The sequence below is a fragment of the Zeus faber genome (genome assembly GCF_960531495.2).
Source record: "Zeus faber genome assembly, chromosome: 15".
Lineage (NCBI taxonomy): Eukaryota > Metazoa > Chordata > Actinopteri > Zeiformes > Zeidae > Zeus > Zeus faber.
The window spans coordinates 4,186,821-4,206,529 of record NC_137194.1 but is presented as its reverse complement, the minus strand read 5'-3'; the positions used below and the strand labels follow the sequence as shown (position 1 = coordinate 4,206,529).

The 19,709-nt window shown below is 44.5% G+C and overlaps 2 protein-coding genes across 5 annotated transcripts in view; one reads left to right on the top strand and one right to left on the bottom strand.

The window, feature by feature from the left end:
* Positions 1 to 1,356: 1,356 nt before the first annotated feature.
* Positions 1,357 to 9,726, bottom strand: LOC307241085 (uncharacterized protein). 4 transcript variants are annotated; one of them, XR_013844542.1, is made up of 11 exons: positions 9,567 to 9,726; positions 8,205 to 8,425; positions 5,540 to 5,636; positions 5,235 to 5,406; positions 4,982 to 5,121; positions 4,302 to 4,478; positions 3,931 to 4,047; positions 2,877 to 2,963; positions 2,598 to 2,745; positions 2,039 to 2,488; positions 1,357 to 1,917 (listed from the first exon to the last, which is right to left on the bottom strand). XR_013844542.1 is itself a non-coding variant. In XM_080015084.1 (10 exons), exons 2-10 carry the CDS (start codon positions 8,318 to 8,320, stop codon positions 2,472 to 2,474), a joined length of 1,071 nt encoding a protein of 356 aa, XP_079871210.1. In that variant the 5' UTR covers positions 8,321 to 8,425; positions 9,567 to 9,726; the 3' UTR covers positions 1,357 to 2,471. The 4 variants fall into 4 exon arrangements, 2 of the variants coding, with proteins under 2 accessions (XP_079871210.1, XP_079871209.1); XR_013844543.1 differs by having other exon boundaries at positions 1,357 to 2,244; positions 2,350 to 2,488; XM_080015084.1 differs by having other exon boundaries at positions 1,357 to 2,488.
* Positions 9,727 to 16,918: 7,192 nt separating this feature from the next.
* The window catches only part of LOC307240675 (solute carrier family 35 member E2A), a gene marked incomplete at its 5' end in the record, with an annotated part of 6,292 nt that continues 3,501 nt past the window's right edge, over positions 16,919 to 19,709 (top strand). Inside the window, 6 exons of the mRNA XM_080014515.1 lie at positions 16,919 to 17,201; positions 17,830 to 17,965; positions 18,071 to 18,198; positions 18,728 to 18,848; positions 18,959 to 19,012; positions 19,152 to 19,224. Coding sequence (XP_079870641.1) covers positions 16,919 to 17,201; positions 17,830 to 17,965; positions 18,071 to 18,198; positions 18,728 to 18,848; positions 18,959 to 19,012; positions 19,152 to 19,224 — 795 coding nt within the window. The remainder of the gene's footprint in view (positions 17,202 to 17,829; positions 17,966 to 18,070; positions 18,199 to 18,727; positions 18,849 to 18,958; positions 19,013 to 19,151; positions 19,225 to 19,709) is intronic.

Below are 19,709 nucleotides of genomic sequence, written 5' to 3'. Positions count from 1 at the left end.
GCAGCGGTGGTGGGGGTGGGGGAGGGGTCGTGTTAAAAGGTTTAACAATGGGTAAAAAAAACAACAAAAAAAAACTACCTTTTCTAACTACGTAGCGACTGCGGCCGGTGAGGTCAAGACTTGTTTTCCCGAGCGGGGGCCGGGGGGCGGGGGCCGGGGGCCCGACGCTCCCCTGGCGCCGATTCCAAGGAATCCGTTCAGTTGTTTATTGTTTTGTTTTGTTTTTTCTTTAAGTGGATATTTACCGACAGTTCGGCGAAGGCCGGAGGATACAAGGTGGGCGGGGGCGGAGCCTATGTAGAGGGTTACATAACGAGGCAAGAGCCACATTCCGCTGCAGGGGGGGCCGCCGCAGGCGTGACGCTTAGCGTGACGCTTAGCGTGACGCTTAGCGTGACGTCCACGTGGGAGGCTGCTTGGGATGATGGGGAACTGGCCCCCGGGCGTCTCCTCGGAGGAACCGCTCCGACCGGTTCCCGACCGCGTGCTGCGGGGGCGGGGGCTCATACGCCAGGCAAGGTTGTTTTTTTTTTTTGTTTGTTTGTTTCTTTAATTTTATTTAAAAAATAATAATAAATGATTTGGTTCCAAGTATCTTTTTGAGTCGATCGAGCCGGTTTACCGCAACGCGGCGTCGACAACACGTGATCGTTTTTTATATATATATATATATATATATATATATATATATATATATATATATATATATATATATATATATTGGTGAGTGTTGATGAACTGTTTGATTTTTTTTATTTTTATTTTTTTTGTGCGTTTGTTTTTGGGGAGGGATTGAACTCATGGAGACAATAGTTTTTCATCCGATGGGAGAACAGGACCTGCTCATCATGATGTATGCATACATGCATATAATAAACATTCTTGGACTGAACTGAGACCACAGTGAATTTTTTTTTTTTTTTCTACATGAAATGTTGTGCAGTCGTTGCTGAAAGTGCTTTTCCACTTTTGTTTGTAAGACCTGTAATTCCTAAAAGACTGATTCTAACTTTTGTAATGGTACATTTGTAAATAACTCTGAAATGAATTCTGCTACTATTTCTCTCTCTCTCTCTCTCTCTCTCTCTCTCTCTCTCTCTCTCTCTCTCTCTCTCTCTCTCTCTCTCTCTCTCTCTCTCTCTCTCCTCTCTCTCTCTCTCTCTCTCTCTCTCTCTCTCTCTCTCTCTCTCTCTCTCTCTCTCTCTCTCTCTCTCTCTCTCTCTCTCTCTCTCTCTCTCTCTCTCTCTCTCTCTCTCTCCTCTCGGGGCACTTTAATAAAGAAACAATCTTTAACCGGAACACGTGCCTGTCCTGCTTGGATTCGGGTCGAATGTGGAAACAAGCTCATGAAATGTCTCACTTTAAAGGAAACAGCCTCGTAGTTTAATTTAGAAATGTTATTAAAAAATGTGTTGTCCACAAATGCAGAGTCACAATTATTGTAAAAATCAAACAAAAAAAGTGACTTCCATTGGATCCTTAAATAAAATTGATGCAATTATAGTCCAGTGTTAAAATGAAGTTATAAACAGAAATAATCATCTGATCAACATAGGTCATTTTTCAAAACATTTTTCTCAATTCATCAACTAAATTATAAGGGAGGGCAACAGTTGTGTGAACCACCAAGAAAACAGTCAGTAATGGAGGGCTCGCTAAGCTATTGCAACTTAGCTCAAAATGAAACCAAGCCACAGAAAAATATTAAATTCAACTTATAATAATAATAATAAAAACCTTCTCTCACACCGGTCGTGCGACTACAAGGTGTGGTTTGCATTTTGTCAGAATGAAGGAATCTCTTAAATTTACGCCTGTCGCCATGAGCACGGACGTCGCGGCGGGTCAGGCGGGGTTCAGTCTCCACAGCGTCCTGTCCAAACAGCCTGAGGTGGCGTCACTTGTCTGATGAGAGCCCTGCAAGGAGGTTAAAGACACTTCAAGAGGGGAACGTTTCCTGGTTCAGACGCCTGCCTGAGCAAGGTTCGACCACGTAGGAAATGGGGAAGGAGGAAATGTGAGCGCGGGTGACCTGTACCATTGGATTTCCCCGTGAATGTTTGTTTTGGGATATTTCCCAGCGACTTGACCGGCCGCTTTGAGTGGATTATTTTACTTCCGCTTCTTAGAAGGATGGGTTTGCTTCTTGTCAACCCAGGCCTTATTAAATGCTTGGTTCCCATCATTTGTGAGCGTGAGAACCTGACCACCTCGCTGCAACTTCTCACTGCGCAACGTTTCAGCCTTAAAAAAAAAAAAAAAATGTTGACTCTAGCGTTTGAAAATGGAAAGCTCTGATTATACACATGTATTTTGGAATAACGGTAATATCACAATATTCAGAACTACTTTTTGCAATTGCCGCAGTACATCCAAGGTGAAACATTAACTACGGTAGGGGTTGCCAGTAGGAGACGGTACAACTTCCTGTTTCTCTTCTCTTACGCCAAAAGGGTTGTTTTGCAGATGAGTCAATACCCAAAAAAACCTGAAATGCAAAAAAAAAAAAAAAAGCATTTTTTATGCAATGACTGACAGGAATTCCGTCAATACTCGAATACAAAAAAAAAACACAACTCGAGGCCCCTCGTACTCACTCCTCTCCCTGAGGCCATGACCGAAGCTCCGGACCAGGCGGAGGAGGCTCCAGAAGAGCACCGCCTTGATCCCCACCGACATCAGCCCCCCGGTGATGGCGGCTGCCTCCAGCGTGTACGTGTCGTCCTGAGACAACTTCACAATAACCTGAAAAGTAAAGAATACGTGTGTGTGTGTGTGTATATATATATACACATACACACACATATACACACACGCACGCAAACACGGTATATTTGTTGGAAAAACATCAGACAATGTCGTCGGGGACAACTCACCGTGTACATCAGGTAGGTAAAGAAGACAACTTGTACAATGTTCTGGAGCACGAAAACCAAAATCAAGTTTTTTGCCTCTTTCAAAACCTTTAGAGTGAGAAGTGCAAAGGACAAATGAAGTTTGTTACTGCATGTATGTACTGTACTGCATGTATGTACTCCATGTATGTACTGTACTGCATGTATGTACTCCATGTATGTACTGTACTGTATGTATGTACTGCATGTATGTCCTACATGTATGTACTGCGTGTATGTCCTACATGTATGTTCTGTATGTACTGTAATGTAATGTAAGTTCATCTGATTAGGGGGGAGGTGTCCAGGATAGTGGGTAATGAGCCCAGGTGTGGAGGGGGCGGGTCCCCGGTGGAGAGTCAGTGTGTGGAGGAGAGAAGAGAGGGAAGTGAGACGAGTCTCCGGTGCGAGTGATCCTGACCACGCCCATTTTTCCAACACATCAACTTAAAGAACTGACTGTTCACTTGCTGCCTGTTATATCCCTCATATAATAATAATAATATATTTATAATGATAATATATAACATATAATGATAATATATAACAGTATATATATAATGATAGTATATAACAGTATATATATAATAATAATATATAACAGTATATTTATAATAATATATAACAGTATATATATAATGATAATATATAACAGTATATTTAGAATAATTTATAACAGTATATATAGTAATAATATATAACAGTATATAATATATATAAAAATGTATGTGTGCATATATATATATATATATATATATATATATATATATATATATATATATATATAATGATAACAATATATAACATATATAAATAAATGAATTATAATATATATTTATATATTCCCACCCCTGGACAGGTGCCACTGGAACCAGATGATCAATGTTATTCGCTTCATCTGTCACTGGTTCAATGTTGTGGCTGATCAGTGTGTGTGTATAAATAGAGCTAGAGATGGGTGGATGGATGAATGGATGAATGGATGAATGGATGAATGGATGACTGGATGGGTGGGTGGGTGTATACAGACGCCCACCGCCACGCCCCCGACGGCAGCCGTGGCGCAGGCCCAGATGACGCCAAACATCAGGAAGAGGAGGTTGGAGAGGGAGGTGGCGGTTCCCCACGTGAGAATGAGGAAACACAAGCACAGCTGGAGGGGAAGGAGCTGGGGGTCAGGAAGGAATCCACCGGATCAAAATTTGACAAAACGTGTCTGTCTGTCTGTCTGTCTGTCTGTCAGAACCAATCATAACATAAACTCGTCCCGAGAACAGGCACACATACATTGAAATGGTCGAAGAAAAACCACGTGGTCCTATTTCAGCTGCTCACACCCCCTAAACAGCTGTTTGTGTGCCCGAAAGACCAAAAAACATTTAATTGTGCGCTTCTCTGGTTCCCCACCTGGGCCTGCAGGTCAAAGGTCACCATGGAGAAACACAAATTGAGCAGGGAGTACTGGTCCTGGAGGCTCTCCAAGGCGCCGCCCACCCTGAAGGCCATCCTGTTGGGCCGCAGGACGAGCAGGACGGTGCAGACGATGGTGACGGAGCCCAAGGTGAGGACGCAGGCGAAGCGCACCTGAGGAGCGAGCGGCGACAGGTCAGACCAGCACGGGCTCGGGGCCGACGCCCGATTGTAACGCGAGGCAAGTGGACCCGGAGGGAGGTGTTCCGACATCTAAACACGCCGTGGCAGTCCCTGCCGGGAAGCCTTCCCGCGCGTCCGGGTTAAATCAATTCTCGGCTGAAAGGGGGAAATAAGTTTTACGCGTCGGGTGCTCGACGACCGTTTTCCCTGTAATAAATTAGGTCAATTCTTGTGTTTACTCGGGTTCCTCTCGTCTAACATTACGGTTTGTCTACGGACCTGAAACCCTTCAGTGTGACACACGCAACAAGAGGTCAACAAGAAGGGGGCAGATACTTTTTCGTATATAGATAGAACTAAATCATGTTACATTATGGACGTTGTTACATTTGTTTTTGTTTATTGACTGCAGTAACCCAGAGACGTAGCGCCTACTGCAATACCAGTATCCCATCATAAGCACGCTCCCCGGAAGGAAGGCCCGTCCTGCCTACCAGCAGCTGCCGCTTGTCGGGGACCACGCTGTAGTTGACCACGGAGCGGATCACCACCGCCAGCACGCTGAGCCCGAAGGCCACCAGCTCCAGCCGGTTCTCCTGCAGGACACCGCGGCAGACGTAGTACACGCAGAACACTGGAAGGGGGCGGGGCATGGAGAGGAAGTGGCAGAACAAATATTCAACCAATCCCAGGTGCGCGGTAGGAGTGAGGACGAGGTGAAAAAGAACCCGAAAGGGCGGCGCTCACAGATTCCGACCGCTTGGATGAGGGACACGGCGAGGTCGTCCCCCCAGGCGTCCGCCGCCGACACCTGGGCGTAGACGCTGCTCAGGGTGAGGCCGAGCAGCACCAGCAGGGAGACCAGGGCGGAGCACAGGTAGAGGTTCTCCAGCGGCGACAGCTCACACCACGGCCTGATCTGCGGGCGACGTACGCGGCGTCGGGGGAAATGACAAACAGAGCGCGCCCGCGGGCGTTATTTACCTTCCACTGAGAAGACGGCGCCGGCGGCGGTAAGATCTGCGCTGCAGGAGAAGCGGGCGTGGTCCTACCGGGCCGCAGGGCGTGGGGATCAGCTCCCGGTGCCGCGGCTTCAGGTTTGCGGATAAGACGTCCGTGCCCTCGCAGGGCTGGTCGCCCAACAAGGATCTGGCGGGTGTACCAAACACAAGTGTTTTTGTTGGGGGGTTTTTTTTGCATTGAGAACATATTTTAATAGAAAAAGGAATAACCCTGAAAAATCTAAATAATAATAGTGAATACAATTTTGGGACGCACCGTTTATCTTCAACGGGGCCCTAGTCAGACATGATCAACCTGGGGGTCACCTGGTCGGCACACGGGGCCATGGGACACATTCAACACTTTAAAGTTTTGGGGGACGTTTCGATGGACGTTGGGGCGCGTCCCTGGACGCTGCCCACGGCCGCCCCTCAGGGCCGCCCCCCATGGCCGCCCCCCATGGCCGCCCCCCAGGGCCGCCCCCCAGGGCCGCCCCCCAGGGCCGCCCCCCAGGGCCGCCCCCCAGGGCCGCCCCCCAGGGCCGCCCCCCATGGCCGCCCCCCATGGCCGCCCCCGGAGGGAGAAGCAGCCGGGATGGGTTGAAAGCAGAGACCGGGTGTCAGCAGCCGCTTGTGTTGTGGCGTGTGACGGATAAAGAATCTTCTTCTTCCTGTTTCTCTGTTTCCGTTCCTCGCGCCGCGCCTCCTGCTTCCTGCGTCGAAGCGACGACTTCCACTGATCCTTCTTCGGCTCTTGTGCAACTTCACACAAACCCGTCCGGCGGGGTTTTCCGACGGCGTCCACCGCCTCCGCTCCCGTCGCCGCGGAAAACACTAGGTGCGTCCATCCCATTTTAAAGCGGGAGCAATGTCTCCCCTTCATCTCTCCATCCCAGTGTTCTTGGCGTTGTCGGTGCACCGTGCACCGTGCACCGTGCACCGTGTCACCGTGCACCGTGTCACTGTGTCACTGTGTCACCGTGCACCGTGCACCGCGTCGCCTCCTTTCTTCTGTTTCCTTTTCGGTTTCAGTAAATACAACTGCACTTGTGGAGATGTGACAATAAAGGTTTCATATTCTATTCTTTTTATTCTATATTGTGTGTACGTACAAAAAGTATATATGCATACGGTGTGAGATCGATATATATAGAGATAATAGATAGACAGATACATACATACATAGACAGACAGACAGACAGACAGACAGACAGACAGACAGACAGAGAGACAGACAGATAGGTAGGTAGATAGACAGATAGACGGATGGACGGACGGACGGACAGATAGACAGACAGACAGACAGAGGGATAGATAGACAGGGAGATCGATATGTAGGCAGACAGACAGACAGACGGACAGACAGATAGATGGACAGACAGACGGACGGACGGACGGACAGAACTCACCTGATCTCGTCCATCTCCTTCTGGGTTTCGCGATTCAAACATGTTTCTCCTTACAGGCTTGGAGGTGGTGGGCGGAGGTGGGGGGAGGAGGTGGGGGGGGTTCACTGTTTACTTCTGCATTCACATCCCCCGAGCCACGCCCATGTGCACGTGCACAGGGACGTCCACAAATGGAGGATCTCTGCGCTGTCTGGTTTCAGTCCCCAAGACAAGTGCCACAGGTGTGTTTTGGCTTTGTGTCCACAGCTCAGGGTTGTTGTTGTTGTTGTTGTTGTTGTTGATGTTTTGTTTTGTTTTGTTTTGTTTTGTTTCACAGAGGGATAAAAAAATAAATTACCATGTGAAATTCATCATCCTCATCTATTCATTGACGGCCTGGGCTTGGGCTTTATTACGCTTGTTTTGTTTCATCTGTTTCATTTGAGTCCAATGTTTTACTTCTCACTTCTGTGTGTAATTTCACTTTTATTTCATCTCATCGCATCCTCGAAGGGCAGGACCGGCCCCTGTTGTTCTTGTTAAGAACTGACGTCGCCGGTGTGTGGATGTCATGGATCCGCCGCACTCACAGACAAGATGAATCAAATGTGTATTGGGGGCGGTGCTGACACGCCATTGTACAAGTTTGATCCGGATCGGTCCGTTATTGTGGATTAATTTAGTAGAAAAAAAATTTTCAGCCATCTCGCACAGGTCACATGATAGCGTTGCAGTCGAGTGATCGGTCAACAACCGGGACCTCGTCCAGACGGTGGCACGTGCAGATGTAACTGACGTCGGAACTTCATGGATCTGACATGTATTCGGGGCAGTTCCAACATGGTGGAGTCCAAGTTTGATCCAGATCGACGGTTCAGTATTGTGGGTGGACTTTGGCGCAACCTCACCAAGATGGCGCCACACACAGCGCGCGTGCGCAAGTGCAGTACACAGATCACATGTTATAGTTGCGATTGGACTTTAACTAAAGGAATGTAAGATACTAACTTTTAACCACACAAAGTTACAAAGCGACAGGTATTATTTTATTACTATTAAACTTAGTTAGAGTATTACCAGAAGACAATTGGATTAAACTGTTAGGCCCACGGCCTCCCAGCGCCACTAGAGGCCGCTCTTGCCCCATCTGCAGCCTCCCCCTTGAGCCAATTGCGCACACCTGGGATCAATTACCTGCATCACTCCACACAGGATTTAGTCTCCAGCTTCCCAGTCACTCATTGCCAGACCGTCAACTAGCTTAACCGAGTTGTACAGCTACTGGCGCCGGTCCTAGTTTATGTCTCTTTGTTTCGTCTTCCCCTTACCTGCTGGTCTCCGCTCGTCGACCAAGGCCGTCCGTCCGGCCCGGTTCCCCGTCTCTCCACCCGGAGCCCGGAGCCCTCCTCCCGCTCTTCATCATCCCGGCCCAGCCCTGCTCCATCCCTACCTGACCGGGTCCCCCCGGCCAGCTCCACCGCGTGGGCTAATAAACATCCTTTGTCTGCCTCCCGTCTCCCCGCGGCGTGCGTTTGGGTCTCTCCGAGCCCTGGTCGTGACATAAGCAAAGCGCAGCGTATCAAACACCATAAATAAATACACTTCTGAGGACAACTGACACTCACCAGAGTAAGTTCTATGAAATGAAAAAACCCAAAACGTCACTGTCAGAATTTACAGATATTCCAGAGATATCAATGTATACAACTTCCTGAATTATAATGGCAACAATAACCGTAAGCGATTACATGATACAAGGAACGTGTATTTATTATACATGTGCATGTATTTATAATGTATGTGTTTTGAAATATTTATATTTTTAATTTACATTGACACATTTTTTCTGTATATATTTATTCATACATTTATTGACATGTTTATTTATACATTTATTGACACAATAATTTACTTATTTATAAATGTATTGACATATATATCTATTTATACATTTATTGACAAATATTAATTTATACATTTATTGACATGTATATTTATGTATACATTTAGACATATATTTATTTATACATGTATTGACACATTTATTGACATATTTATTTATACATTTATTGACATATATATTTATTTTTACATGCATTGACACATTTAATGACATGTATATATTTACACCTCATTGACATATATATTTATTTATACATTTATTGACATTGGCTACTCACAAAAAGTTAGGAATATTCGTCTTTCGTGTGAGATTTCAGGATGAGCCTAAAATGCACTATAACCTGTACAAGTGAACTTCCTTTGACCTCCTCTAAACATTTGAACGCACATGTCCAACTGCTCAGTGTTTTGGTACTTTTTGCACAACTCGCTGTTCTCTGACGATAACGATCAAATAAACCACTGCTTTTACACGCGTCACAATTAAATACGTAAGCATGAACGATCATCGTCAAATACCAGGTTGCGAGCAAAAAAAAAGCATAATATATTATATTATTATTATTATATTATTATATTATAATAATATTCAAAGTTGAAAAAAAAAAAATCGATGACGGTTTGAAGCAAACATATGATCTGCCACCAGGGGTCGCTGACGCGGCAGAACGCACGGTGTGTGTGTGTGTGTGTGTGTGTGTGTGTGTGCGTGTCTCCCGCCGTGCGTCGGGGCGATGGGGGCGACAACAACACGATCCCAGTCGCCGTGACCCCCCGTTTCAACTCACTTTCGTCGTCGTTCTGTTTTCTGTTCGCCGCCGCCCCCCCCCCCGCGCTCGGCGAGGCGGGATGCTCCTCCACTAGCCCCGCGGCCGGCGGACTGCCACGGGGCTCGGCGGAGCTTCGTCCCCGCGCTGGGCGCCGCTCCAGGTGAGCACACCGCCGAGCTAGCGGCTAACCGGAGCTAACGTTGCCGTGGGTCTGGGCACCGGTCGCTTGTCTGACGAGCAGCGGCGTCCGAACCGACGTCGCCGCTGTTCGGCGTGGAGCCGACGCCGGAGAGTCGGCGTCGTTCATGTTTGTAGTTCTTCCTCGGGCCGAAGCGGCGGTTGCTCCACCAGCTTCCCGGCGGTCGTGGCGGCGCTTGTGCATACGTGTCTGGGGGTTGCTCCGTCCACGCGTCGCCGCTCGGAGCGACTTTGACGTTGTTTCTCGTGCTCCATCCCGGGGGCACGGTCCCCTGTTGTTATTGTTCGGATTTGCACTCTCTTCCCCGGCACTTTTCGGGCTACACCGCAGCAGCTGCGGACGCGGTCGAGGTGTCGTTAGAACCGGGACGTCGCAGACCTCTCGTGGTGAGGGTTTCCCCCGAATCGATCCACATTCGGTGCAGGAATGGCTCACAAACCCATGAGATTTGACCGAACGTTCACGCAAACGTTCATAAACTTTTGGTCGTCCATGATGAGCTTCCATGTTCCTCGGAACGAATTGGGGAAAGATTCTATCCCGGAAATTGTAAATAATCACGAGAACGACGTCAACCCCTTTCCGGCTCCATGCGATCGTAGCTCACCGAAAAAAAACGTGCACACGGAAAAACATGAATCCACAGAAAGGTGTGAGCAGGTCGAGTGGAGTCCACCCCGACTGTACGAATGAACGATGCGTTCACGGACTAGGAAGGCGTCGGAAAACCCATTTCCCGGGAAAATGTAATTGCTCACAGAAAGACGCAAGCGCTTTTTGGATTTCGTGGAACCCTCACCCATCTGAAAACATTAATCCACAAAAAGGCGTCGCCACTAAAATGACCTCAGTTCGCTTCGTAAGTTGCCCTTAATTACGTCATCATTGCCCCACACGACACCAAGCGTCGACTCTCCGTCACTGAGGCTGCAGCTCTATTTCCACAGACAACACAGTGAGTTATTACAACGACACGGTTTGGTTCAGAGGCAAACATGGACGGTTGTTTGAAAGAAACGTCTCGCACGTGCAGCTTCCTGCAGCTAAACGTAGCTGAAAATGAAAAGGAAGAAGACGTTAAATAGTGACGAGTGCTTCCATAACAAGTCAAATTCCAAATTAATGTTCATGTCCAATTAATGTTGTCTGTATTACATTACAGGAAATGAATCTATTTACCTGAGTTCTTCAATTTTAGATTGTTAGCACAAGAATACGATAAAGTACAAGTTGAAACTAACATGTATTTGTAATGTTTGTGAAATCACATGTATTTATTGTGCTTGTTATATAAAATAATTGCAAAGTTTGTTTATTATTGTTCCAGATGCAGAAAAATAGCCCGAAGTGTAAGGCAATAAATAAGTAATTGTCCAAACATCCAACCATAGAGGTCAGTCACTAACTTGTAGTTTTTAAAGCAATAGCATAAGTTGTTATTACAAATACACATTTTTGAAAAATAGTAAATGCAAATCTGGATCAACGTGCACTTTTACACTTACAGCAGCAATATGTTTCATTAAAGGCGTTTTTTTTTTAATTACTTGATTAAATTTCAACTATATGTGACAGCGTCTGGCTGTTTTCCAGACTTTTGTTTGAAACCCCTCCCATAAACAAACTCAATTTATTTTGTCGAAACAACAGCACAAATGGAGATCTGACAGTTCCTTTGATGCAAACATGCAAATGAAGATAACCTTTCCACCGTTTTGATAAATAAGGTTATATATTAACCCGGGCTACACTGGGTATTGGGTGTAGCGCCGCAACGCATCAGCACACGAAGAAGAAAAGCGGACTTGTCTTACGTAACAGTGTTCTAAAAAAAGATAAACACCAGAAGCAAGAAATTTCACTTCTCTGTGAAAACATGTAAACTCTGTGTTGTTATGGATTATAAGAAGAGGGTGTAAAAAGCTCCCATTTATATCGTGGAACTGCGCTGGCAACGCGAGGCAGCGGGCGATAGGGTTCGCCCAGAAAACACCCAATTTCAGAACACCAGTTTTTCCAATTCAGTAATATTATTTTCTTGGCAAGTGTTAAGGAGATCAAAGTGGGCTGGTGGTGTTTGAGCGGTGGGTCGACGGAGGAGAGGTCAACATGGAGACAGGCGGGGAGACTGGAACGCTGCGACCCAGAGGGGTTGACAGCTTCTTGGCGACGCTGGTCCAGAACGTTGGGATAGGTGGGCGGAGCCGGACGGCGTGAAAGTGTCATCTCTGCTGTTAAGGGAACAATGGGAGCAAACGTCTTCATCCAGGAAATGCATTTTCAACATTTTGTGTTGGGTGATATGAGCTCCGTGCAAAATCTTATCGTGGACAGGTTGCATGGTGATGTTGCAAATAAGCTTCCACAGGTTGATATCGGTGGAAACAGCAAGGTCTCTTTCCCATTCCATGGTAGTTAAAGATGAAGTGTCATTTGTTTTTGATAAAAGTTTGTATACTCTGGAAAAGGGATTTTTAAAATGACAGATATGAGTAAGATGTTCAATCATCGGAGGTGGTTGTGGGATGTTGTTCGTTAATCTGTTTTGAACGTTTAGAGACTGCTGCAGTTGAAGGGGTTGCAGGAAACTGTGACTACTGATATTATATCTTTGGATTGAGGTTGGAGAGGATATAAGCAAATTGTTTCCAGATGACTTATTCCTTGTCTTTTCCAAGACCTGATTCTTGGTCTGTTTTTAACCAGAAAATCCGGGTTGTGCCAGATTGGGGTGAATTAGTTTGGAGATGGAGTGTGACCACTGAGTTTGAGGAATCTCCACCAGGCTGACAGTTGTTTTGATGAATGGGTTTTTAAAGCAATTATGTTTCCTTATTGATTGACATTTCACTGCATATATGTAAGAAAGTATGGATATGTATGTGATGAATAAACCTCTTGAATCTTGAATTCAGTAAGGAATGGAAGGTCAGATATTGATAACTCCTGACATTCTGTTTGTTCAATGTCTTGCCATCCATGACCCAGTTGTTGTTCTGGTTGTAACCATTTAATTATAAATTGAAGATGGCTCCCTAAATAGTAGTATCTGAAGGCTGCTAGGCCTCCACAGTTTTTGTTTTTCTGTAGTGTTTGAATAATTTATTGAGTCAAGAGCATTAAACCAATGTACTGTTGGTTGGACTGGGGTTATTGAAATTATATTTAATTTTTAAAAGTATATTCATTTTTGCTGCTGCTTTCCTACAAATTAGTGAGATGGGAAGGTTCTTCCATAAAATGTGGCCTTGTACAATGAATTTGAGCAGAGGAGTAAAGTTTAGTTAACAAATATGACAGTTTGGTAGAGATATCAATACCAAGGTATCTAATGTTGCCTGTTGTCATGGTTAAGGGAAGTTTCTGGGTTACAACGTTCCAGTCCTTCCATATTGAGTGCTAAGACCATGGTTTTAATCCAGTTTATTGAATAGTCTGAGATGGCTAAAAAGGTGGATTTTAGATTGAACTCTTCCGGTTGATTCATTATCTGGGTGATTTAGCTTATTATAAACGTCTCCTAATATGTTATTGATGTCTTGCGGCGTGTGTGTTATCCTACCCTGTGGATCTTTGATGGCTGTAATAAGTGTTTTTGCTGTATCGCGTTTCAATTGATTTGCAAGAAATTTGCCTGATTTGTCAATGAATTCAGAATAATTCACTATTGTTCATTGCATGAGGAATTGTGTCTTTTGATGGTTGATATTATCAAGTTGAGATTTTTGTCTTGATGTCATTTTGGATTTGCTCAGTGGGCTTGTTGGGTCTTTTAATCTTTGTCCTAGTTTATTTTGGCATTCTTGTCCTTTCTTTTTCTTGTGAGTGGAGAATGAAATAATACTTCCTCTCAGAACTGCCTTTGCCGTCTGCCAGAATAAGAATGGTGATATTTCTGGAGAGTCATACAGTTTAATGAAGAATGTCCAATCTCAGAAAAATAAATGGTTAAATTTTATATATGTCAAAGTGAGCTGTTAAACTGCCACCTGACAGGAGGGTTCTGGTTGGTTTCATTTATGAGGTTGAAACTAATCGGCCTGTGATCGGAGATTACAATAGGGTGGGATTAGTGATTTTTAACATTGCCAAGTTACCTGTCAAAAAAAAGGCAATTCTAGGGAAGTGGGGTGGGGCATTTTGGGGGTGGTGAGTATTGTGTGTATTCTCTATTTTGTGGATTATTTGATTGCCAGCAATCGAGAGAGCAAGATCACTCATATTGTTTTCCAATGTCAGACAAACGCCAGGACTTTATTGTAGGTATAATAGTTACTTCTTTTTAGTTTGTGAAAGGTCTAAACTGGGGTCAAGTACTGTGTTGAAGTCCCCTATATAATTATATATAATTATTGAGTCAGAGAATTCTAAGAGTTTTGAAAATATATTATGAAAGAAATTTGGGTCTTGCTCATTGGGGCATAAATATAAATAGGTCTGTGTTTTTTCTCCTTCACATTCCTTTATACTGGAGTATTGAATGAAGTTTGTAGGGCTACATATCTACACAAAAAAGTGACAAAGATAAACATGGAACATTGCAGAGTTAGACATACATATAGTTAGAGAGTGAGACTGATGAGAGAAGTAGGGCGGGAGGGATTAGGAAGGTGAAATAAGAGTGAGCAATATTTACAATCCTGACATCGATAGAATGCTAATTTCTAAATCTTGCACATCACAATTATCAGAATAACCAGTGTGTTTTGGAGGGGTCTCGGAATAACAGACCGTCTATAAATAGTTCATCAATAACCAGCGATGCCCATTTAGCCTTGTGGTGGTTCTCCTTCAGGATGGGGTACAGCACCTTCCGTCAGTCGTTGATCTCCCTGGGGAGTTGGTCGTTCATACTCCGTGTGGTTCCTTTCAACTCCCGTCCTTTGCTTGTAACCAGCTCCTTGTGCTTGAAGTGAATGCACTTCCAGAATGCACTGGTGATAGGTTTTCATGCGTGCGGTCTGAAAAGTGCCACTTTCTCAAAACATCAAAAAATCATTGTTATTAAACAATAAAGGAAGGAAACGGGAATGTTTAGAAGTTGCAGAATAATAGAGGGGTCATGCTGCTATAGTAATAGAATTTTTTTTTTTTTTAATTAAATCAAGGATTAACTACAATTACCCATTTCCCAATATTTTTTATAAATTTAGGATTTAAATAAATATTAATGAAAAATACATTTGATATTTATAGAGAGTCTCATATATTTCACGTGTTTTTCTTTTACTCTTACACACTTAAACCCCATGACAATGGCAGGTAGTCTAGTGGGGGTGTGGTTGGGGGCGGAGTTAACAGCTATTGTTCCCGCCCATTACCTGCCTCTGAAGTGTGAAAAACTTCAGGGTCTTTGAGGGGCATCTTCTCTGCTGGAGGAGTCCAGGTGTACCAACATTCAAATCAGCGTATCTTCTTTAAATATTTTCTGATTTCAGTGACACATTTGAAATCTTACGACCTGCACTTCTGTAATCTGTACAAAAACTGAAATATGACTTTGGCCTACTTGAGACCCAAAACACCAGTCGGTGTCACATATCACCAATAAGGGATTTTAATGAAAAGAAAAAAAAAAATTCTTTGTGATGTCACATTGAGGTAACTTCCAAGATGTTGTCTTTTGGGAATTTCCAAAAACAACTTTCATTAGCTGTGTCACAAAATGCCTCGTTACGCAAGTATGGCGGGACAGAGCCTTTCTTCAACTTCTGCATACAGACTTCTCACCAGAGATGCATGACAAATTCGGCAAAGTTGTGAAAGACAAAACACCAGTACATTTGCGAAAAGTCAGCAATAGCTTACGTAAGTTCAAGGTGAGCTCATTACTGTTTAGGTTCAGTATTGTATTTTAGGTAATACACATTTATTACATGTGGTGTGATCTTTATAAATACTGTGATATTTTGTGTGATTGCTTTGTCCAGATGTTTTGGACAACTGTTCAATAAAACCATTATCTGACCTGTCTGGTCATCCTTCCTCCAAATTTCCCAATGCACTTTATTTTGCAAAGAATAGAAGGTTTGACTTGCATATGTTCAACGGGTCTTACATTTACAATTGAATAATTAGAAATGTTGTGACTACTGTCAGTACAAAAAGATGTGTTTTACAGAACCTCAGGAACTTTTAATGGCTATAATGTAAAAATGATTGGCCTTTTGAGGGACTGTCACCGATTATGGTACGGTACATAGGATAAAGACTACTACTATGGCCGGACAATAAGCAACTTGCTCGACACGACAAACTTGGGTCAGAATCAGAGTTTATTCGTCAGTTTGTGACTTCATCCAATTTGATCCCGGATTACGGAAAATCTGCAAAAGGTAACATGTACCTAACAGGACTAAAATGGACCTTGTGTATTGCTGACTGCAGCTATTTTTATTATTTTATTATTTTTGGTGAGAGATCCAAATCTAGTAAAAATGTTAACTTGGCTGTTTATGATAACCTTTTACCTGTAAAGTGTGTTTGTTTTACAATATACTTGTGAGGACCGGTCTCTGAATTGTCTGTTTCGGTTTACAAATGCACCATAAACATTGTCATGACAATTAGGTCTATGGTAAAATTCAGGAGTTAAATATATGGGGGTTTTTTTTGTGGAAGAAAGGGCAACTTCCCGCTTATCATTTAAAGCAAACATATTTATCACCACTAGAGAGGTGTGTGTGTGTGTGTGTGTGTGTGTGTGTGTGTGTGTGTGTGTGTGTGTGTGTGTGTGTGTGTGTGTGTGTGTGTGTGTGTGTGTGTGTGTGTGTGTGTGTGTGTGTGTCCGCCCGTGTGTCAGAGCAGTCTCACTGTGTTCATCGAGAAATCAGCAGTGCAATCAGCAGCGCAATCTCTGAATTGTCAATGTTCTGATGTAGAAGCGCGCCACAAGCATGGGTCCTCACTTAACAGGTGTACCTACTCGGTCCTCGCTTTGACACCAGTATAATAATCAGTCTGTGTTTTTTTTTTTTTTTTGTCTTTTTGCTTTTTTTCTGGCAGGTGTGGCAGGAGAAAGGCCCCGGCTCGACAGAGAGCCTCGTGCACCAGCAAAAGATGGACTGACCCTCCAGAGCGCCCTCCGTCCATCTGTCCTTCCCTCCTCCACGGCTTGGACCTCTCAGAAGAAGGGAGGTGGGGGGGTCCCCCGGGGGGCCAAGCGGGAAACATGGTGGCGGCCATTGACGCGCCCGCCAGACACCCGCTGTTGCGCCTCCTGTCCCCGTTCCGCAGCCGACAGGAGCGGGTGGTGCTGGCCCGCAGCGAGAGCCTGCCCGGCGAGCACGTGCTGAAGATCACGGTGACGGAGACCACCGTGATCGAGGCGGACTCCGGGGTGTGGAACTCGCGCTCCCTGGCCTACCTGGGCCTCTGGTACTTCTTCAGCTTCTGCACCTTGTTCCTCAACAAGTACATTCTGTCGCTGCTGGAGGGGGAACCGAGCATGCTGGGTGAGGGATTCTATTATTTCTTTCCAGGGTTCTTACCAGGTGATTGAAGCGCTTCAGTGTTGTCCTCTGAAGATGTATGCACATTGTCGAGGTATTCAAGGCAGACCTTAAAAATAGCCCCTTTGGTGCCCGAGTGCTTGGAAACCTGGTTTTGTTATTCAAATCGGTGTTTGAATAATTGTAAGTCGCTTTGGATAAAAGCGTCTGCTAAATGACTAAATGTAAATGTTAAAAAAGATTCCAGGATCGCTATTACGACTTCGATGATGCCTGGGAAATGTACATTTAATCCAGCGTGGTTGGAAATAGACGCTTGTATTAGAAGATTAAACTGAGATTTATATATATATTATAAATCTCAGTTTCATCTTCTAACAATATTTTAATTAATAAAGATCACATTGAAAATTGATTAAATTGCTTCAAAGTCAAAAAGTTGTAATGCCAGAATGAACCCTGTTTGTTTGTTTGTTTGTTTGTTTGTTTGTTTGTTTGTTTGTTTGTTTTTCTCAGCTGGTGTTCATATGAAGTTTGTGTGCCTTAGTGATACGTGATTTTAATTAATTATTAATTATTCGATTTTTTTTTTTTTTTTTTTTTTTTTTTTCCCCCCCCCCGTCACCCCCAGGTGCCGTCCAAATGCTGTCCACCACCATCATAGGCTGCCTGAAGATGTTTGTGCCCTGCTGCCTGTACCAGCACAAGTCCCGGGTGGAGTATCCCCCCAACTTCATCATGATCATGCTGTTCGTCGGCCTTATGAGGTGAGCACTCGCAAGATTGCGCCACGTTGAACCTTTGTGTCTCTTTGCCTACTGCCGCGCCCCTTTTTGAAACACGGCCCCCGATTTGTTGTTCTGGCCGGTCAGGTTCATCAGCGTGGTTCTGGGCCTGGTCAGCCTGAAGAATGTGGCCGTGTCGTTCTCTGAGACGGTGAAGAGTTCGGCTCCCATCTTCACCGTCATCATGTCCCGGCTCATCCTGGGGGAGTACACAGGTGGAGCGATGGTTTTGTTTGTTTGTTTGTCTCTTGCTCATAAAAACAGTGAGGTCGATACGTTTTCCAGCAGCGCTGAAGCGATGGGTCGCTCATCTTATCAACTACCAGTACTAGAACGATCGATTAATCAATGAATTCCCGCCCGTGTTCTGACGGCCTGCTGACAAATGCCCCGCCGCCTGGGGCAGTCCGCGAGCCGGTGTTTGGGAACCTGGCCGACCGCAGCTCTCAAAAACTGCGAACCAAACTTCATGAAAGTCGGCTTCGGGGCCGGCCTTTTTATTTATTTATTTTTTTTACTGGCGGATCTTGACCGGCCCAAGATGGCCGCCATGTCGAGCGATATTACCCAGAAGTTCCAAACCGAACGCTCATTTTGATCCATTTTCGATTTTGAATTGGAATCGCGACAACTCTAGTGTGTGTGTGTGTGTGTGTGTGTGTGTGTGTGTGTGTGTGTGTGTGTGTGTGTGTGTGTGTGTGTGTGTGTGTGTGTGTGTCCGCCCGCCTGCCCGCCCTCTTGCAGGACTGTGGGTGAATCTCTCGCTGTTTCCCGTCATGGCCGGCCTGGCGCTCTGCACCGCCACAGAGGTCAGCTTCAACCTGCTGGGCTTCTCCGCCGCGCTCTCCACCAACATCATGGACTGGTACGGCCCCGCCCGAAACCCACCCGCCGGCACGACACTTGACTTTATTTATTTGTATTGAGTTTGTGTTTTGTTGTTGTTGTTGTTTTGTTTTTTGTTTTTTAAATCAGTTTACAGAACGTCTTCTCCAAAAAACTACTGAGCGGCGACACCTACAAGTTCAGGTACGAGCACATCCGCCATCTATGTTCTTTGCCGACGTTTAAATGTTACAACTGTCCGTCCCCGATGGTGCTGCGGAGTTTTCCCGTCATTTTCTTTATTTTTATTTTTTTTGGGGGACATACCTGCGTGCTCACTCAGCCCTCCGGAATTGCAGTTCTACACCAGTGCAGCAGCAGTCATCATGCTCATACCAGCCTGGGTGTTCCTGCTGGTGGGTCATCTCTTATCTCTATTTTTACCTTTATTATAATATCTCTGTCTGTTTATACCTTTATTAAAATATCTCTATTATAATATCTCTGTCTATTTATACCTTTATTATAATATTTCTATTTAAAAATCTGTCTATTTATACCTTTATTATAATATCTCTTATTATATCTGTCTATTTATACCTTGATTACAATATTTCTATTATAATATCTGTCTATTTATATCTTTATTATAATATCTCTGTCTCTGGTATAATGTCTATTTTCTGGCTCTATATGTATCCATTATAATGCCTCACTATTATATCTGTCTTGATATCCCTATTGTCTAATATCTCTCTTTTAGCACTGTCTCTGTATATCTCTATTATAATGCCTCTATTATCTCTCTATATATCACTGTCTCTATTATACTTTCTCTCTGTATTATATTATTATTTGCTGTTATCTCTATATATAGTCTCGTATAACATCTCTATTGTAA